The sequence below is a fragment of the Labrus mixtus genome, chromosome 14, assembly GCF_963584025.1.
Source record: "Labrus mixtus chromosome 14, fLabMix1.1, whole genome shotgun sequence".
In the NCBI taxonomy this organism is placed as follows: domain Eukaryota; kingdom Metazoa; phylum Chordata; class Actinopteri; order Labriformes; family Labridae; genus Labrus; species Labrus mixtus.
In genome coordinates, this window is record NC_083625.1 from 21,488,977 (window position 1) to 21,508,135 (window position 19,159).

The 19,159-nt window shown below is 43.7% G+C and overlaps 1 protein-coding gene and 1 long non-coding RNA gene across 6 annotated transcripts; one reads left to right on the forward strand and one right to left on the reverse strand.

Annotated features, from left to right (window-relative positions):
- The first annotated feature begins 1,585 nt into the window (after positions 1–1,585).
- Positions 1,586–17,720, forward strand: LOC132988388 (arf-GAP with Rho-GAP domain, ANK repeat and PH domain-containing protein 1). Of its 5 annotated transcripts, XM_061055759.1 has the most exons (27): positions 1,586–1,604; positions 1,742–1,931; positions 3,760–3,836; positions 3,909–3,970; positions 4,746–5,219; positions 6,482–6,791; positions 6,877–6,975; positions 7,422–7,526; positions 7,689–7,749; positions 8,554–8,674; positions 8,973–9,237; positions 9,441–9,640; positions 9,741–9,804; positions 10,167–10,188; positions 10,270–10,452; positions 10,712–10,780; positions 11,728–11,827; positions 12,202–12,258; positions 12,519–12,648; positions 13,195–13,294; positions 13,480–13,681; positions 13,976–14,021; positions 14,829–15,043; positions 15,168–15,377; positions 15,924–16,029; positions 16,388–16,529; positions 17,102–17,720. In XM_061055759.1, the coding sequence occupies exons 3-27, from the start codon at positions 3,760–3,762 to the stop codon at positions 17,171–17,173; spliced, it is 3,492 nt and encodes a 1,163-aa protein (XP_060911742.1). In that variant the 5' UTR covers positions 1,586–1,604; positions 1,742–1,931; the 3' UTR covers positions 17,174–17,720. The 5 variants fall into 5 exon arrangements, with proteins under 5 accessions (XP_060911742.1, XP_060911739.1, XP_060911740.1 ...); XM_061055757.1 differs by lacking the exon at positions 1,586–1,604 and having other exon boundaries at positions 1,702–1,931; XM_061055760.1 differs by lacking the exon at positions 1,586–1,604 and having other exon boundaries at positions 1,703–1,931; positions 14,832–15,043.
- On the reverse strand, positions 17,677–18,166 carry LOC132988398 (uncharacterized). The gene is made up of 2 exons (XR_009675808.1): positions 17,985–18,166; positions 17,677–17,915 (listed from the first exon to the last, which is right to left on the reverse strand). It is a non-coding gene; the product is annotated as an uncharacterized LOC132988398 (long non-coding RNA).
- Between the last annotated feature and the right edge of the window lie 993 nt (positions 18,167–19,159).

The window sequence follows — 19,159 nt, forward strand, 5'->3', positions numbered from 1 at the left end:
CATCAAGGTGTAGGGTAGAAATACAGCGGCAGGCTTTGGGAAAAACTTCCCTCTCTCGGGTGGAAACAGGAACTGTGTGCTACCATGGTTACTCAGCGGTATCTTGCATTCTGTAAAAATATTTATGTAGCCTAGATTCTTCTTCTTCTTTAGTTATATTAGTGTAGACTTATAGCACATCTATTAGATTGAGCCTACATTGTTTATTGTAATTTATAATTTCAGTTAATTTATTGTAATTTTATAGAACAGGTTGTCCAAAATTAATGCAAAGACAAGGATAATATTGTTGAACATCAGAGCAGCAAAAAGTGTATTTTTTGTTGTTGAATTGAGATTTCACAAAGACATCAAAAGTAGAAAAATAAGAAATAAATATTAACAGCGAAAAGTTCTCTGCAACATGATTTAATATTCTTTTGTTTTTGCAACAGTCCCTGTAAATATAAAACACTTTACAATAAATAAACATATATTTGATCCTCAGTACAAAACACATTTGAAGTTGTTAACATCTGTATGATGATATTAAATGTCTATCTTAGTTGGAGCAGTGTTTGTAGGCACTTGAACTCACAGGTTGCTTCATCCATGACGACCGGACACAATAGGCGTTGCACGTGATCCGAAAGTCAGCATCGGTGCACACTCGCTGGTGGAGGGTTTTATAATCCACTACCACTCCCCGCTAGTTGGTTTGGGACAGACTTAATATGGCGGACCCTCCGTGAGGACGCGCAAACGGAGAGGTAGTGGGTAGGGAGAGGATGTAGTGGCTGGTTTGAAAAAGACCCACAGAGGCAGGAATAAATTTAAGACTAGAAACATGACAAAGAACTACAACATAAATCAGGGAACACTAATGACAGAGAACTTAGGAATGTAACAACAATAATACACACTAGAACATAGAGGGACACAAGGATAGGAAATGACATAATAACACATTAAACACTATCTAGGTAACATTAAGATAAAGAAACACACAAGGGAAACAAGTAACACCAGGGAAGACTAAGAATTAAAACATGAACAAAATCTAAACTCTGAAAGAAACAAAATACTTAACCAGATGAAATCCTGACAAGAACATGCTGACAGCTTGTAGCGTTGAAACACCAGTAGCCAAGTTAGCTGGTGAAGCTGGGAGTCTTTATTCTGAGTGAGTCTGACACACGTCTTTAAAAACATGTGACTTAATTCTGTTCTTCAAACTTCAGTGATTTTTCTTTTTCATCAGGTTTTAAAATGAAGATTATTGTGACTGAGAGGACGACCACTCTGTAAAAACTCACTGACAATTTAAATCAAGTTTGAAATCATTAAGTGATGCTGCAGAAAAAAATACAACCGGTTTAAATAAAGTTTGAAAAAAGGAAAAGAAACAAAAAGAACGGCCTCCAAATGATCTGAGGCCAAAGATCTCTCTCTCACACACAGACACACACACACACACACACACACACACACACACACACACACACACACACACACACACACACACACACACACCTACATTCCTGCAGCAGGTTGGACCAGTGACATGTTGCTGAATGCACTGTAAAAACATTCACAGAAAATAACAGCTGAGACAAAGAGCTCAGGTATGCTGCATCTTACACACACACACACACACACACACACACACACACACACACACACACACACACACACACACACACACACACACACACACACACACACACACACACACACAATGTGACTGATACGTTTTTTATAGTGCAGGTGGAGCTGAGGCGTCAACATTTGAAACTGAAAGCTGGACTTCAAATGCAGGTGAACAGTCAGACGAGTGAACAGTCAGACGAGTGAACAGTCAGACGAGCGACAGTCAGACAGGTACAGGTAAACAGACGTCGTGGTGAGCAGCAGGAGCCCCGGGTGTCGGTGGTTGAGGATTTTTTGTTACGGTAAGAACACCATGATTTTCTTTTTTGTTTTGTTGTTTCTTCATCTGAAGTTTAAGTTTCATTCTTTCAAATGTTATTAAGTTGTGTCTGTAGTGGCACCTGTCTGTCTGTAGTTCCACCTGTCCGTCTATTATAACACCTATCGTTCTGTAGTTACACCTGTCTGTGTGTAGTCTCACCTGTGTGTCTGTAGTGACACCTGTGTGTCTGTAGTTACACCTGTCTGTCTGTAACACCTGGCTGTCTGTAGATACACCTACCTCTAATTACACCTGTCTGTAGTTCCATCTCTCTTTCTGTAGTTCCACCTGTCTGTCTGTCTGTCTGTAGTTACACCTGTCTGTCTGTAGTTACACCTGTCTGTCTGTCTGTAGTTGCACCTGTGTGAGTGTAGTTACACCTTTGTGTCTGTAGATACACCTACCTCTAATTACACCTGTCTGTAGTTACACCTCTCTTTCTGTAGTTCCACCTGTCTGTCTGTCTGTAGTTACACCTCTCTTTCTGTAGTTCCACCTGTCTGTCTGTCTGTAGTTACACCTCTTTCTGTAGTTCCACCTGTCTGTCTGTCTGTCTGCCTGTCTGTCTGTCTGTCTGTAGTTCCACCTGTCTGTCTGTCTGTCTGTAGTTCCACCTGTCTGTCTGTAGTTCCACCTGTCTGTCTGTCTGTAGTTGCACCTGTGTGAGTGTAGTTACACCTTTGTGTCTGTAGTAACACCTGTCTATCTGTAACACCTCTTTCTGTAGTTCCACCTGTCTGTCTGTCTGTAGTTGCACCTGTGTGAGTGTCTGTATGTCTGTCTGTCTGTCTGTAGTTACACCTGTGTGAGTGTAGTAACACATATGTATCTGTAACACCTCTCTTTCTGTAGTTCCACCTGTCTGTCTGTCTGTCTGTCTGTCTGTCTGTCTGTAGTTCCACCTGTCTGTATGTCTGTCTGTCTGTAGTTCCACCTGTCTGTATGTCTGTCTGTAGTTGCACCTGTGTGAGTGTAGTAACACCTGTCTATCTGTAACACCTCTCTGTCTGTAATTCCACCTGTCAGTCTGTTGTCACACCTGTCCGTCTATTATAACACCTATCGGTCTGTAGCTACACCTGTCTGCCTGTAGTTACACCTGTGTCTGTAGTTATACCTGTCTGCCTTAGTTTAGTTCCACCTGTGTGTCTGTAGTCCCACCTGTCTGTGTGTAGTCACACCTGTCAGTAGTTACAACTGTGTGTCTGTAGTTCCACATGTTTGTGTGGTTACACCTGCCTTTCTGTAGTTACACCTGTCTGTCTGTAGTTACACCTGTGTGTCTAGAGTAACACCTGTCTGTCTGTCTGTCTGTAGTAACACCTGTCTGTCTGTAGTTACACCTGTCTGTCTGTAGTAACACCTGTCTGTCTGTAGTTACACCTGTCTGTCTATAATAACACCTCTCTGTCTGAGTGAAGTTACACCTGTATGTCTATAGTTACACCTGTCTGTAGTTACACCTGTCTGTCTGTCTGTAGTTACCACTGTCTGCCTGTAGTTACACCAGTCTGTCTGTAGTTACACCTGTCTGTTTGAGTGCAGTTACACCTGTCTGTCTGTAGTTACACCTGTCTGTAGGTACACCTGTCTGTCTGTCTGTTGTTACACCTGTCTGTCTGTAGTTACACATGTCTGTCTGTAGTTACACCTGTCTGTCTGTAGTTACACCTGTGTGTCTGATGTTACACCTGTCTGTCTGTCTCAACTTATCCTCTATTGTCATGTGATCTGATTGGACCAAAGAGTTGACATCATCACTGATAGGTTAATTAAACTTGATGACTCATAGTCTCTGTCTCCATCAGATGACTCCTCCTCCTGTCCCAAAGCCTCGGAATCTTTATATGAGGGACGGTCCAGGCTCTGCCTCCTCTCTGGACAAGTAAGTTCACCTGTTTATCCGCATAAATACATTAGACACCATTTTTTATCAAACTTTGTGTGCTATTTTTAGAAACCTGGTTGGTGAGAATGACCTGCTACCTGCATCCTCTAATGGAGATCACCTGAGCACAGGTATGCAGTGTGACTGTGGAGCCTCTTCTTTTTGAGTGAAGTCTGACGCGTTGCTGCTGGTTTTAGTCTGAACCGTTGAACCGGTTTGTTGTGGATGTTCTAAAACCAGTTTGTCCTGTGACTGCTGATGAGATCATCTTAGCTTAGTCCTGTTTCAACTTTTCAATTGAAATCTGTGTCTGAAGAGAAATAGTCTTTCACAGGCTCAGGGAGCGTCTGATTTGAACTCTATGTCGATGACATGAATTTGTGTTTTAACCTCAGTCAATTTATTTCATAAGCACATACATGGGGCGGCAGTAGCTCAGTCTGTAGGGACTTGGGTTGAGAACTGGAGGGTCGCCTGTTCAAGTCCCGGTGCAGACCAAATATGGAAGTTGGTCTGGTAGCTGGAGAGGTGCCAGATCACCTCCTGAGCACTGCCGAGGTGCCCTTGAGCAAGGCACCAAACCCCCTCCCCACCATCAGCTCAGGAGCGCCCGCTGTGGGCCGCTCCGTCACCCTGGCTTCTCTCCATTAGTGCATGTCCATAGGATCCTGTTTCTGCATGTGTGTATATTTCAGCCTATGTGTGTGTTCATGACTTACAGAGTGTAAAAACTGAAATTTCCCCTTGCAGGGATCAATAAAAGTAAATCTGTCAGTAAATCTTAATCTTACCAGCACCAGTCTTCAGAGCTTTACTCTTTTTATATTGACACACAATTTAGTTTCTTTGATTGTCAGGTGTGTCAGCTGATGTCTGATGATGATGTCAATGCATCCTTTCCCTCAGGTGATGAAGCCCCTCCTCTTCCTCCTCACAATGGCGTCGTCTTCCCGACTCTGGCAGGCATCACTGACATCATCGCCACCAACATCCCGTCATTGGCTGGATTTGCAAACTTCATCGGTGGCTCCTCCCCAGCCCCGACTGTCCCCCTGGCCCCGTCTGCCCCCCCCTCCATAGACACCATGGTGAACAGCATAGCCACCAACATACCTAGCTTAGCAGGAGCTGCTAGCACTGTTGCTAACCCAGCTGCTGTTACAATGAACTCCTCCTCCACCAACACACCTTTATCTGTACCTGATTCTAAAAAAGGTGCTACTAACTTAGACAGCATTGTTAGCTCTTTAGCTAACATACCAAGTTTAGCAGGAATTGTTAGCAGTGTGGCGAATCCAGCTGACAGCTCCATGATGACCCAGGCCACGCCCTCAGCCCCGCCCCCTTCACTGCAGAGTATTGCTGGAGACCCTAACACAGGTACAGTACCCAATCATTTAATTAATCAATCAATCAGCCAATCAGTGAACAGAGACGATTTCAGTGGCGCTTTGTTTAGAGAGTAAACCTGGTTAAAGTCAGTCACAGTAGTTTCTGATTTTTAAGGCGTTAGTCCCCACATGGCAAACTGTTCTTTAAACTCTGATTAGTCCTCAGGCCTCAGAGGTCTGTGATCAGTTTCTTTCTCAACTCAACTTCAACTATATTAGGCCCCGTTAACACGATAACAATTCATTTAAAACAGAAACTTCTCAGAAAGTTCCTCGTTCGGACAACAGCACTTTGGTAACAACCACCGTGCATGCCGATCCATGAAAAGGACTGAAAACGCTGTAGTACACGTGTGACTTCATTATGAAATAACACGATGTTCACATACTGTTCCTTCTACAGAGCGATGAGATGTAAACATACAAAAATGGCTAACCGCCTTTTGGCTGTCCTATAAACAATCCTTTAGGTCATTTCAGGAGTAATCTAGCGGCAATAAGATCTAGATTTACAACTAAAACCACTTAGTGATGATACAGCAGCTCAGGGAAACCAAGGAAAGACCATAACTGACAACCTGAACACAACACCCTGCTTTTTAATAAACATGCAGTCCGTCAGTGCTGATGAAGGTTAACTACAGTTCAGACTGCATCAGTCTGTACTCAGGGCTACACTCATCCAACGCAGATAGACTTACGTCAGAGTTTTGTAGACTTCCCCTTGTTGATCCTAAGTCTTCTTCTTATTGGGCTTTAGCAACAGACGTTTTGGTGACCCTTGGAAGTCTGGGGTCAAAGTTTGCACACTTGGCCAGGTTTGTAGTCTGCAGTATGTCTTCATTACATTTGAGAAAAATCAATGTTCAAAACCGTGCTCAGTCAGAGGAATCTGGACTTTAGATTGACCGAGACATTTTTGACGGGTCTCATCTGTCAGCTGTCCCAGCCCTGGGGACTCTCCCAAATCCCAAAGACCCAGTCCTTTTGGTCTTCCATGTTTAAAACATCATCTGCTGCTTTGAGTTCTTAAATTGTGTTTAGTTAACAATAAATGAAGCGCTCAGAGGGCGGTTCATTAGGGGTCAATACTCCACTAAACATTTCTGTACACACACTCAGAGAAAGAGAAAAATAAACAACAAGCAAAGGTTGCAGAGGGTTCACACCCATTGGCAGAAGAGGGCAACACACTAACAAACACTTTTTTCCTTATTGGCTGAGCGCTGTCTTCTGTCCTCATGTGTCCAGATGTTGGGGCTCTGTCACAGCTGGTGATATCGACTTTAGACCAGAACTCAGGTGTCACATTACCTCCGCTAGAGGGAGCTGCTGAACCCACAAATGGAGGAAGGTGTCCTCCTTGTGTTGACCCCACAGCCAGTCTGATTCCGAGAGGAGAGGATCCGTATGTCACCATTATGGCTTGTTGGGCGAGCCAGGACGAAATTGATACTGACTCTTCCAATGAGGAAGAAGATCCAGGAGTAAGCTCCGCCCACTCTGGCGCAGGCGGTCCAACAGATGGAGATCCTGCTGCCATTACGGCTAACTCCAACAGGTATGAACAAAGTTACTGTTACAGTTACTGCTAACATGCTAACGTCCTCAGCAGCTAACTCTTCTTTAATTTCCATGTTTGGCAGCAACCCACTCAGTCCTTCAGGTCGTCTGATCCCCACCCGGCCGGCCCCGCCTCCTCCCCTGCCTATGTCAGGAAAGCCTCTGAAACAAAAGACCCCAAGGTACATTTTTAAATAAGCCCACAGCTCCATTTCTGTTCACTATAAGTCCAGACTTCTGGGGACTTTGTTATAAGGTCTCTGTGGTTAGGACTGAATGCTCTGAAGGTGACTTTGGGGCTCAGCCTGCAGCCCTGAACAGTTCTCTGGTTGAGTATTCACAGCACTCAGAAGAATCTTTCTCACATCAGATGACTACTTATCTTTACAAGTCTTTAGACATCAGTGAAAACAGTCAACAACTAGCTCTATGAACCTTTAGTTCTTAGTGACTATAAGTCCTCTTTCATCTCCCTTCAGTAGAAACAAAGCTTTAGCTTGTTTTTCTTTGTCTTCCAGATCTCACAATATTTGACTTTACCAGTTCAGAACTACCTCTAAAAGGTCCATGTGATCACAATGTGTTGAACTTTGTGCAGTTAAAGACCTTGAGTGTGTTTGTCCTGCAGAGCCGCCACCATCAGAGTGTCCAGGAAGAAAGGAGGCAGCAAGGGCTCAACGCCACACAGTGCAGTGGTTCGATCAAGCTGGCTGGACGTCTGGAAGGGCTTCAGGTAAATACATCCAACACAGATGGATGGATGAGGGATAGATAGATAGATAGATAGATAGATAGATAGATAGATAGATAGATAGATAGAATGAGGGACTGATACATGGATGGTTGGATGACGGATAGATGAACAGGCTTCATGTTTTCTGTGTTTCTCTAACAGACACAATGTTTTATGGGCATCGTTGGATGGACAGCTGATGTCCCTGTGGAAAAAACGTACAGTAAGTCAGTATATCGTACCTGTCTGCCTGCCTGTCTTTCTGCCTGCATATCTGTCTGCCTGTCTGTCTGTCTGTCTGTCTGTCTGTCTGTCTACCTGTCTGTCTGCCTGTATATCTGTCTGTCTGTCTGTCTACCTGTCTGTCTGCCTGTATATCTGTCTGTCTGTCTGTCTCTCTGTCAGTCTGCCTGTCTGTCTGTCTCTCTGTCAGTCTGTCTGCCTGTCTGTCTGTCTACCTGTCTGTCTGCCTGTATATCTGTCTGTCTGTCTACCTGTCTGTCTGCCTGTATATCTGTCTGTCTGTCTGTCTCTCTGTCGGTCTGCCTGTCTGTCTGTCTCTCTGTCAGTCTGTCTGTCTGTCTCTGTCTGTCTGCCTGTATATCTGTCTGTCTGTCAGTCTGCCTGTCTCTCTGTCAGTCTGCCTGTCTGTCTGTCTGTCTACCTGTCTGTCTGCCTGTATATCTGTCTGTCTGTCTGTCTGTCTGCCTGTATATCTGTCTGTCTTTCTGCCTGCATGTCTGTCTGCCTGTCTGTCTGCCTGTCTGTCTGTGTGTCTGTCTCTCTGTCAGTCTGTCTGTCTGTCTGTCTGTCTGTCTGCCTGTATATCTGTCTGTCTGTCTGTCTGCCTGTATATCTGTCTGTCTGTCTGTCTCTCTGTATATCTGTCTGTCTGTCTGTCTGTCTGCCTGTATATCTGTCTGTCTGTCTGTCAGTCTGCCTGTCTATCTGTCAGTCTGCCTGTCTGTCTGTCTGTCTGTCTGTCTGTCTGTCTGTGTATTGAGGGCTGTGTTTGTTTCGTTGACAGGACCGTTTCAGTGAGCTGCTCTTTCATGTCTCCAGTATCACCAACATAAAGAAACAGGATAAAGGCAGATTCTCGGTTTACTTCAGGAAGAAACATTATGACTTCATGGCTCATAGTGACGGTGAGATACGTGCTGCTGGGGTACTGCACCCTCTACACTCTTTAATAATCACCCTACTGGCACACGCAAACCTGTCAGGTATGTCAACTGGGTCAGGCAGGTTGTCCTACAGCACTGAGGACCAGCTGTGAAGCAGCTCTGCTCCATGTCCAGCTGCAGGAGAAATGAAACATGACGTGGCTTATATGCTCCACTTCAAACACTGCTGCTGAGTTTGAGCAAGCGTTTAGCTGTGGAGATGTTTTGCAGGATCAGGTTGGCATTTGATAATTCTTAATTCTTCTTCTGGTTTTTTCAGAGGTTCATGAAGGCTGGGTCACATCTCTGCTGGCATCTCGAGGCCAGCCAAGTCCTGCCCCCCCAGAGCTGCATGGACAAATCACAATCAAGGACCCACGGAGCCGAGTTTATGCCGCACTATGGGGTCATGACCTCTGGATTTACCCAAACAAGGAGGGCTTCCAGCTGGGCATCGCCTCCTTCTCCATCCCTCTGAACGTGGCCACCGTGAAATCTACAGGAAAACACTCGTTTACCCTCATCACTCCGTACAAGAGCTTCAAGTAAGGGTCTGTCTGTCTGTCTGTCTGTCTGCATGCCTGCCTGCCTGCCTGCCTGCCTGTCTGTCTGTCTGTCTGTCTCTGTCTGTCTCTCTGTCTATATAACAAATATTTAATACATTGTTTTTTTTCTTCTTCCTGTTCTCTATTTCTTTCCTCTCTGTGGTCCCGCCCTCTGTCTCTCTGGCCCTTCTTGATGTCTGCAGCCTGTCAGTTGATTCATCAAAGGACCTGCCTGCCTGGTTGGAGGGTCTATCCTCATCTATACGCAGTGCTCTTTCCTGCAGTCATGTGGCGCTGCGTCTTTGGGAAAACCCGGACAACAAAGTGTGCGGTGACTGTGGCTCAGCCAATCCTGAGTGGGCGTCAGTCAACCTTCTGCTGGTCGTCTGTCAAGCCTGTGCAGGTACGAGCTAACAGACCAATCACAGAGGCTGAAAAAGAGCTGAGTGAGTGGAACACACCTGGTTTACAAACGTCAAGATGTTAACAGCTCCTGTTTTTAGGTCAGCATCGAGCTCTGGGCAGCAACCTGTCCAAGGTCCGCAGTCTGAAGATGGACAACAAGGTGTGGACCGAACCACTCATACAGGTGAGGATGAGAATGAACCACTCATACAGGTGAGGATGAGAATGAACCACTCATACAGGTGAGGGTGAGAATGAACCACTCATACAGGTGAGGATGAGAATGAACCACTCATACAGGTGAGGATGAGAATAAACCACTCATACAGGTGAGGGTGAGAATGAACCACTCATACAGGTGAGTGGGGGGACACTCATACAGGTGAGGGGGGACTGAACCACTCATACAGGTGAGGGCCAACAGAACCACTCATACAGGTGAGTGGGGGGACTCTCATACAGGTGAGGGTGAGAATGAACCACTTATATAGGTGAGGGGGGACTGAACCACTCATACAGGTGAGGGGGACTGAACCACTCATACAGGTGAGGGTTGACAGAAGGTAAGGGTGGGATGACTCATATAGGTAAACACAATTCATAACCTTTAACCTTTTCTTCTCCCAGCTGTTTGTTGCCTACGGTAACAGGCTGGCCAATCAGGTGTGGGCTCCAGCGGTGCCGGCGTTGGAGCAGCTGCGTCCGGACTCGTCGGATGAGGAGAGGTCCAGGTTCATCCAGGATAAATACAGCAGGGGGCGCTACAAACGAGTCCACGCTCTGGCCTCGTCACGCCCTCTAATGGATCAGGTGAGTCTTGTTACCCTCAGAGACTCAGACTCGTTAACTTTCACAGTTTTCATGTTAGAGTTCAACTTTCATAAGAGACTAAAACATTCACGTTCATGTTTAACACATCAAGAAACATCAGCTAATAATTAACTTCAATATTGTGTGTGTGTGTGTGTGTGTGTGTGTGTGTGTGTGTGTGTGTGTGTGTGTGTGTGTGTGTGTGTGTGTGTGTGTGTGTGTGTGTGTGTGTGTGTGTGTGTGTGTGTGTGCGTTTCAGAGGCTACGTCAGGTGGTGTGTGGAGACGATGTAGAAGAAACGATGTCTCTGATCTGCTCTGGAGCAAAGGTTCATTTATGACTCTAATCTCATAGATCAATAACCGTTAACTACACACACACACACACACACACACACACACACACACACACACACAAATCAAAATGTTTTTGAAAGAGAAGTTATTATAGATAAACTATGTTGTTTATTTATGATGTATCCGTGTTTTACCTTAAGTTCAAACACGCCTCACCCACAGCAAAATAAAACAAAATTAAACGTGAAGTGAAACCTGTCAGGGATCCCAACAGGTGTGAATCATACAGGTGTTGAACTGAGTCAAGTAGGGTTACATGGCGCTAGATATTCGAATTTCTGATCGTATCAGACGCTGATTGGACTTTTTAAATGCATGTAAACATTTTAGTCCGACCTACATCGGACCAAAATCGGCCCATAATGGACATCTCATAATCGGAAAAGAACATCTAGATAAATCGTTCATAGTCTGCAAACTAACGGCATGTAAACTCAGCCATCGTATCGTAATCGGATTTCGCGTTCTGCGCATGCTCAAGAATTTCCGCCGGGGCTTTCACCCGGAAGTGGAAGGAGACGACGTAATAAATAGTAGTGTTGTTGCCGGAAACGGCGTCCTTCTGCTGTTATCACCGCAGCCAAAAGATCTGTTGTTCTTCTAATATGCATTATTAGAATGTAAATAATGCACGAAATGTACATAGCTGTAACGTCGTCCATCTCCTCGTACGCCATCTTTGTTTGAATGCCGCCAGATAGTTTGTTGTTGCTGTGACGTATAGGTCAACCGGAAGTGGCTCTATAACCACTAGTTGAAAGGGGTACAGCGCCACGTAGCGGAGTCATGTTATACGATTCTCTGATCGGCATATAGCCTACTCAGACAAGTGACAGCTGTCCGTTTGAGTAGCAAATCGGTATATGGCTTAATCCTATCAAGCTATCCCATGTAAACGCACAGTGTTACCGCTCTACAGGTGTGTCAATCAAACCCTCAAAGCCCCTCCCCCATCCTGCTGGCTGAGAGAGCCAATCAGGCTCTGCAGACCGAGCTGCTCCGCCTCAATGAGTACACAGGTAAGAAACAGGTAACACACACAGACAGGTAACACACAAAAAAGTAACACACACACAACTAGCAGACAGGTAACACACACAAACAGGTAACACACACAAACAGGTAACACACACAGACAAGTAACACACAAACATACAAACACTTTACACAAAGGCAATAAGTAAACAGGAAACACACACACTTAAAGTAACAATAACACAACCCTTTTGGTTGGTCTTCTCACCTTGCTGTACTCACCTTATGTACAGGTTAACAGTCTGGTGTTCTCCAGCACACTGTGACATCACTGGTGGGTGTGGTCACTCAGATTTACTGTTTGAAATACCTGGATGTCATTCTTTATTCAGGTGTGTTTATTCTGCTTTTTTTTAAGTGGTCCCGCCATACCTGCCACAGTCGACTAATAGGAGGCTTGACTACGCCCCCTCAGGTAGGGTGACTCACCTATATGAATTTTAATCAGCACAAAGAGTTTATATTAGTAAATATTACTGTTAGTGTATAACTTGTATTGCCTCTCTGTGATTCTGAGTCATGGTAGCGATTGTACGGTGGCTCTCAGAGGACAAAAAAGTTCCAGATTCTCTTTGATGCTTTTATAAAACTGAATATATGAAAGTTGTGTACACTTTAAACTTCTAATTCAAATTCATTGTGTGTGTGTGTGTGTGTGTGTGTGTGTGTGTGCAGTTGAGGAAGAGGAGGAGGAGCTTCATGGTAAACTGGAAGAAGATCGTTTTCTGTTCTCGTTAGAAAACAACTCTGCAGCGTGCGACGTCCTCGACTTGCGAGAGGTTCTCTCTGTGTTCCTCAAAGAAGGGTAAATACTACTGATACTGAGATAAAGTTCTTTTCTAGTCTTTTGACAACTCGCACACATTCACACACTGATGGTAGATGCCGCTGTGTAAAGAGTCCATCAGTATTAACTCATCTATTCATACACATTCACACACCGCTGAAGCAGCAGTAGCAACTTGGGGTTAAGTGTCTTTTCTCAAACACACATCCCCATGTGTCTGCGGGATCGAACCCCAGACCTTCTGTTGAGAGTAGACCAAGTCTACCACTGAATCACAGCCGCACTTGATGGGTAGAGCATCAAGTCACTTTGCTGCCTGGTATTAGGCAGAATAAGAGTTTTTATTTAGATGTTTCACAATGTTGCTGCAGGTCTGACAGATAAAGAGACAAACTTTATGATGAACTGCTTAACAGGTCCCTCTGGTGGAGACTCTGGGTCACTGCAGGCTCATATAAATATTAATCTTCCTTGAGGTAGTAAAAAAGAATTAAAACCAGATGAGTTGTCAGAGCAGAGACACTGAACAGACAGCAGCTCTGAATAAAAACCTTTGTGTTTCAGAGAGGATTATCAGTTTCAGATGGTGACACTCAGCGATCAGCTGGTCTGTGCAGCTGACAACCAGGAGGTGCTGCTGAGTCACCTGAGCCACATCTTGAAGGTGAGCTCAAGTTTGTAAGCGATCGAGTTAACTGAAGTTTAAATGGTCAAATTAACTGGAGTTTAAGTTTTCGAGTTAACTGAAGTTCAAGATTGAGTTAACCAATCACTTGTTATCAATATAACCTGAACTCTCTTTGTAACGTCAACAAAAGTTTACCATACAACCTGTCTTCATGTTTTCAGGTGATTCTCCCAGCGGGCATCTCTTATGCAGAGGTGGGAGGGGCTTCTGCTGCTAGCAAAGTGTCTGTTGTTGAAGTGGGTGAAGCCTCGTTTTTCTTTGATGCCTGGTTGTTACTGTGGGAGGAGGGAGTCAGCATTCATCCTGTCAACAAACACAAGCAGCAGACTGTGAGGATGGAACTGAGCACGCTCAGTAACCATGGTAACAATTTATTCCATGTTCGCACCTCAGACACTCCAAGAGTTTATGAAAACATTGCTAAGTGTTATAATTGTGTCTCATCTTATACTTCAATTTCAGACTATAATAAAGCAGTACGTTAACTAACTAATTATTATTATTATATATTATTATTTTATATTATTATTTTTTTATATTATAAATATTCACATTAACAGTCGGACAGAGAGGACATGTGTTTATTAAAACCTGAAGAATAATAGTTTATTATCAGTTTAAAAAAGTCTTTGATCACATCTGTGTTTTCTCTTACAGAGATGGATCCATCTGAAAACATTATCACCTTAGCAACCACAGACAGGTGTGTAACAGACACACACACAGATTTTCCCATTTCGTCTCCAGCACAGCTTCGTAACAAAGCTCTGCTGTCATTACTTCTCTGTTACACATTAAATCCTCCACAACGTGAAATCAGTGTCACAGTGAGGATCTATGTTGTTAACAAAGAGAGAGAGGCACAGGGTGTAAAAACACAGGGCAAGCTTCACATACACATAAACTCAGAGCTGTCAGGGCAGAACAGCGCTACGTGTGTGTGTGTGTGTGTGTCCCTCTTATGGAGGATCAGAACAATGACACCACCACTTCTCTGTGGGTCACTCTGCAGACGAGGAGGATTTACCATTAAACGTCTAATAACAGCCGGATTTCCTTTAGTCTATAAATGACCCTCTTAAATCTTCATCAAATTAAAACGGGTGAGTCATCAAAACATTCACCCCCCGTACCTGTGTGTCGATCGAGACATGAGATAATCAGACCTATTTGGTTTTTTGAACCAGGCTGTAAACATGTTAATCTCTGCTGTAAAAAACAGGCTTTTTTGAATGGGTGTGTATGTGACTTCCTGTGCTTCTGCAGCCAGCCTCTAGTGGACACTCGAGGAACTGCAGGATTTTACACTTCAGCACCGGCTTAATTTTTAAACACCGGAAGTTGCTGATTGGTAAAGAGGCTACAGAGACAAATGTTACTATTACTGGTGAATGAGTTCATATAAACTGTTGTTTTATATGGACTACAAAACATGAAGTGATTCCTGTATGCTGATCGGTCGAGCTAAGCACAGGTATAGGTATCATAGGTTGGTTGTTGTTGTTCTCAGCAGGAGTGTGTCAGTGCGTTTTGAGGAGCAGCACAGCTGTCAGTCCTGGTTTGACCACCTGCAGAGAGCTCTGACCAATCAGAAAGCAGCTCCACAGCATCCTACAGCCAATCACAGCTCAGCCCGTCCCTCTCTGTACCCAGTGATGGACATGGGCTGCAGGGGGTCAGTCCCCGCCGCCATCGAACGCTGCATCTCCCACGTCACTGCTCATGGTCAGTGTGTGCTCTAACATCTACACAACTACACAACTACACGACTACACAACTACACAAAAACAATACACAACTCACCTAGTGTGTGTGTTTGTATGTGTGTGTGTGTGTGTGTGTGTGTCAGGTCTGAAAGTGGAGGGCATTTACCGGCGCTGTGGCATCGCCACCAAAGTCATCAGGTTAATGGAGGCTCTTATGACATCACCTAGCTCCGCCCCTCTGGAGAGTGATGAGCAAGGTGTGTTAGATGCTGGCTCCGCCCTCAAACAATATGTCCGCCAGCAGCAGAGTCTAATCCCTGACAAAGAGCTACAACAATGGCAGCATGCTGCAGGTTAGTACTAATAATTAAAGAGACCGGCTTAGTACATATACATAAAGTAGTGCTGTAGTATTAACAGGTAGTATTAACAGGTAGTAGTGCTGTAGTATTAACAGGTAGTATTAACAGGTAGTAGTGCTGTAGTATTAACAGGTAGTAGTGCTGTAGTATTAACAGGTAGTAGTGCTGTAGTATTAACAGGTAGTAGTGCTGTAGTATTAACAGGTAGTAGTGCTGTAGTATTAACAGGTAGTAGTGCTGTAGTATTAACAGGTAGTATTAACAGGTAGTAGTGCTGTAGTATTAACAGGTAGTAGTGCTGTAGTATTAACAGGTAGTAGTGCTGTAGTATTAACAGGTAGTAGTGCTGTAGTATTAACAGGTAGTATTAACAGGTAGTAGTGCTGTAGTATTAACAGGTAGTATTAACAGGTAGTAGTGCTATAGTATTAACAGGTAGTAGTGCTGTAGTATTAACAGGTAGTAGTGCTGTAGTATTAACAGGTAGTATTAACAGGTAGTAGTGCTGTAGTTTTACTGACAGTTCTTCTCTCTCAGCTGTTTCAGATGAACTCTCCAGGTTTTCAGCCTACAGACGGTTGCTACGGCATCTTCCTGATGACAACCGAGCAACACTGAATGCACTTTTTGGACACTTTTACATGTAACGCACACACACACACACACACACACACACACACTTTTATTTCTTTATCTTTCTTTATCTTTATCTTAGGGCTATGCTACTATGAATTATTTAATCACAATTTAACACATTCAGTGCTTTTATTTTGTAATTCCTTAAGATAGTTTCGTCCTTCCTGTTTGGCTAAAACCCTGATTTTATTTTGATATAAAGTAAGGAGGACTTTCTACGGTGCTCCTAACATAACATAATAGCATGAGATTATTTGTGATTAAGTATACTGGCAGCTATATCTTGTACTCGTGTTAAAATTGTATAATATCTAATTGTCCTCACAGAGTGATAAAGACCTGTTGTGTGTTCTTGTCCTCCTCAGGGTCCAGGTGTTCTCTCAGGTAAACAAGATGTCTGCTCACAACCTGGCTGTGGTTTTGGTCCCCACTCTGTTTCAGACCATGAACCAGGACCTTCTCCGTCTGACCCGAGAGTTCATCATCCACCACACACTGCTCTTCCTGGTCAGTCACATGTGAAGTTATTAACACATAAATAATAATCATAGATTGGCTTTAGAGAGCGACCCTAGGACGCTTCGCATGGTGGAGGGGGAAGACAAAGATCAGAAACACCTGAGACAGGTAACAGCTGATGTAGCACAATGGAGAGACAGAGTTCAGGGAGGTGATAGGCTGTGGAGAACAGACGGTGTTTTAGGAGTTGTGTGTTATATCAACTGACAACATCAGTGTCATGATGATGAATGAAAGAAATGTTATGAATATGTCATAAATAATTGTATTACTATAATACTATTAATGTATGACGTAGTTTTATTCATACCATAACGTGCATATAACATGTTATGGTATGTTGTAGTAATGCTGTAATAATGGTGTTATAATGGTGTAATAATGGTGTTATAATGGTGTAATACTGATTAATAATGTTGTAGTAATGGTGTTATAATGGTGTAGTAATGGTTCTAACCCTAACGTTAGCATGCTGCTATCCATAACAACACGAAGAACGATCAATATTTCCCCTGAAAGTTTTTGAATGCTTTAATAATGAGATATAAATATCTGTACAGACACCCGGAGGAGGGCAGAGACAGGAGGAGGAGGAGGAGGAGGAGGAGGAGGAGCAGATCACAGCTTTATAAAGAAAAGAGGAGGAGCAGATCACAGCTTTATAAAGAAAAGAGGAAGAGGGGTTTTTTAGTTATTTTTTATGAATGGGGTATCAGTTAAACTCATGATTGAACTTATATCTATACATATAGCAGTGTAGTGTTTATATTATTAATCGTTTAAAGAATATTTTTTCTTAATAATAATAAACTTTTTATTAAAGCTCTGAACTGTAAATCACTGTGTTGTGTTCTCACACAGTGCCCCCTACAGCCCACTGTATCAACCTGCTGGCGTTTTATCTGAGTTCAATTATTTAAAGTGAGAAAACAACCAAACTCTGTATTCATCCAATCAATAAAGTCTGTCATCGACTCAACAGAAAGTTTTATTTTCATATACACCTACGGGTGCTGAGACGGACAAACAAGTTGAACCATCTCCAGAAAGTCAAAGAGGCGGAGGCAACCATCAAAGTATTTGTTGAACAGGAGAGATTTATTTGTCTGTGTATTTCCGACCACTGATTCAGTCCTTACAGCTCTGTCAATAAAACTTTATTAGTCGTGAACAAACTGACGATGATCTACGTTTATGATTCATGTAAACACATTTACACATCAGCAGGTGATGACATCATACAGGTGAGCATATGTGTCCAGGTTACCATAAGGTTAGCTCTGATTGGTCGTCTTCACACGTAGATGTCTTCTTCATCCACAGACTTCTGCCCTGTGATTTGTGTTTCCATGGAAACCACAGGATAACAATGTACTGTTGAGAGGAGAATGAGTTAGCATGTTAGCATCTTTTAGCGTGTGTGTTTGTGTGTATGTGTGTTACCATAATGAGACTCCTCTCTATCCTGGGTATCCTCCACATTCTTCGTCTTGTTGCCATGGTGACCATGCATCACTATATACACATTTTCCTGCAAAGGAGCTGCACCAAGAGAGCAGATTATAATTCATTCATTAGATCATAATTTAATATAAATAATCAAATTAAAATGATCATGTCACAGATCAGGCTGTTGATTGGCTGATTGGCTGATGTACCTGTCGGACTCGTTCTCTGACGTCTCCTCCTCCTCCTGAGCATGAAGACGACGATGAAGACGACGATAAAGACGAGTAGGAGGAACATGAGCACACCCACCAACACACTGCTGCCCCCTGCAGACAGACAGTGCTGTTACTGTAAATATTTTTTACATGCTTATAAACATTGTATAGCTAATTATATTATATACCGTGTTTATCGATCCCCGCCTCCTCCACCTTCAGCAGGAAGGTTTCATTCAGTTGTCTCTGCCCACTGGCATCAAACACCTCCATGCTGTAGCGTCCTGCATCCTGACTCTGTACATGTGAGAACAACAGCGAGCCGTCACTCTGCTGTCTGCAGCGTTTGTGGTGACACTGCTCCACATTGCTACTCAGTGACATCACCAGATGCAGGTGAGTCCACCTGACGTCCCACCCAGGCTGCAGCCGTGCCAGCCACTGTGAGGTCATCAGGACACGGTCCCCGCTACGTGCAGTGACGAGCTCTAAAGCTGGAGTCAAACACACAAACATCAGCTGACAGGTGTCTACACTCGTTAAAAGTCTCTACACTCGTTGCAGGTATTTGGTTGGTTAAGTTGAGTGGTTGGTAAATTGGCTGTTTGGATGATTGTTTGGTTGGTTGGTTCATTGGTCAGTTGGTTGATTGTTGGTTGGTCAGTTGGATGGTCCATTGGTCTGTTGATTTCTTGGTTGATATTGATTGGTTGGTTCATTGGTTGGTTGTTTGATCAGTCGGTTGATTGGTCGGTTGGTTAGTCATTGGTTAGTTGGTTGGTTGTTTGGTTGGTTCGTCTTTGCTTCATTGACCTCAATGATTATTTTCTTATTAAACCTCATGGGAAGCCTCAAACTTCACCTGTTTAACAAGGATCTGATAAGGAGGACGCACTCTCATCTGCAGACTGATTCTCATTTCCTACTACAACACACACACGATCAGTGATTGAC

Coding starts and splice junctions, on each gene's coding strand:
- LOC132988388 (XM_061055759.1), top strand. CDS start 3,760: ATGACTCCTCCTCCTGTCCCAAAGCCTCGGAATCTTTATATGAGGGAC. Junction 10,189..10,269: donor GGACTGAACCACTCATACAG/GTGAGGGTTGAC, acceptor TTCTTCTCCCAG/CTGTTTGTTGCCTACGGTAA. Junction 12,649..13,194: donor TCTGTGTTCCTCAAAGAAGG/GTAAATACTACT, acceptor TTTGTGTTTCAG/AGAGGATTATCAGTTTCAGA.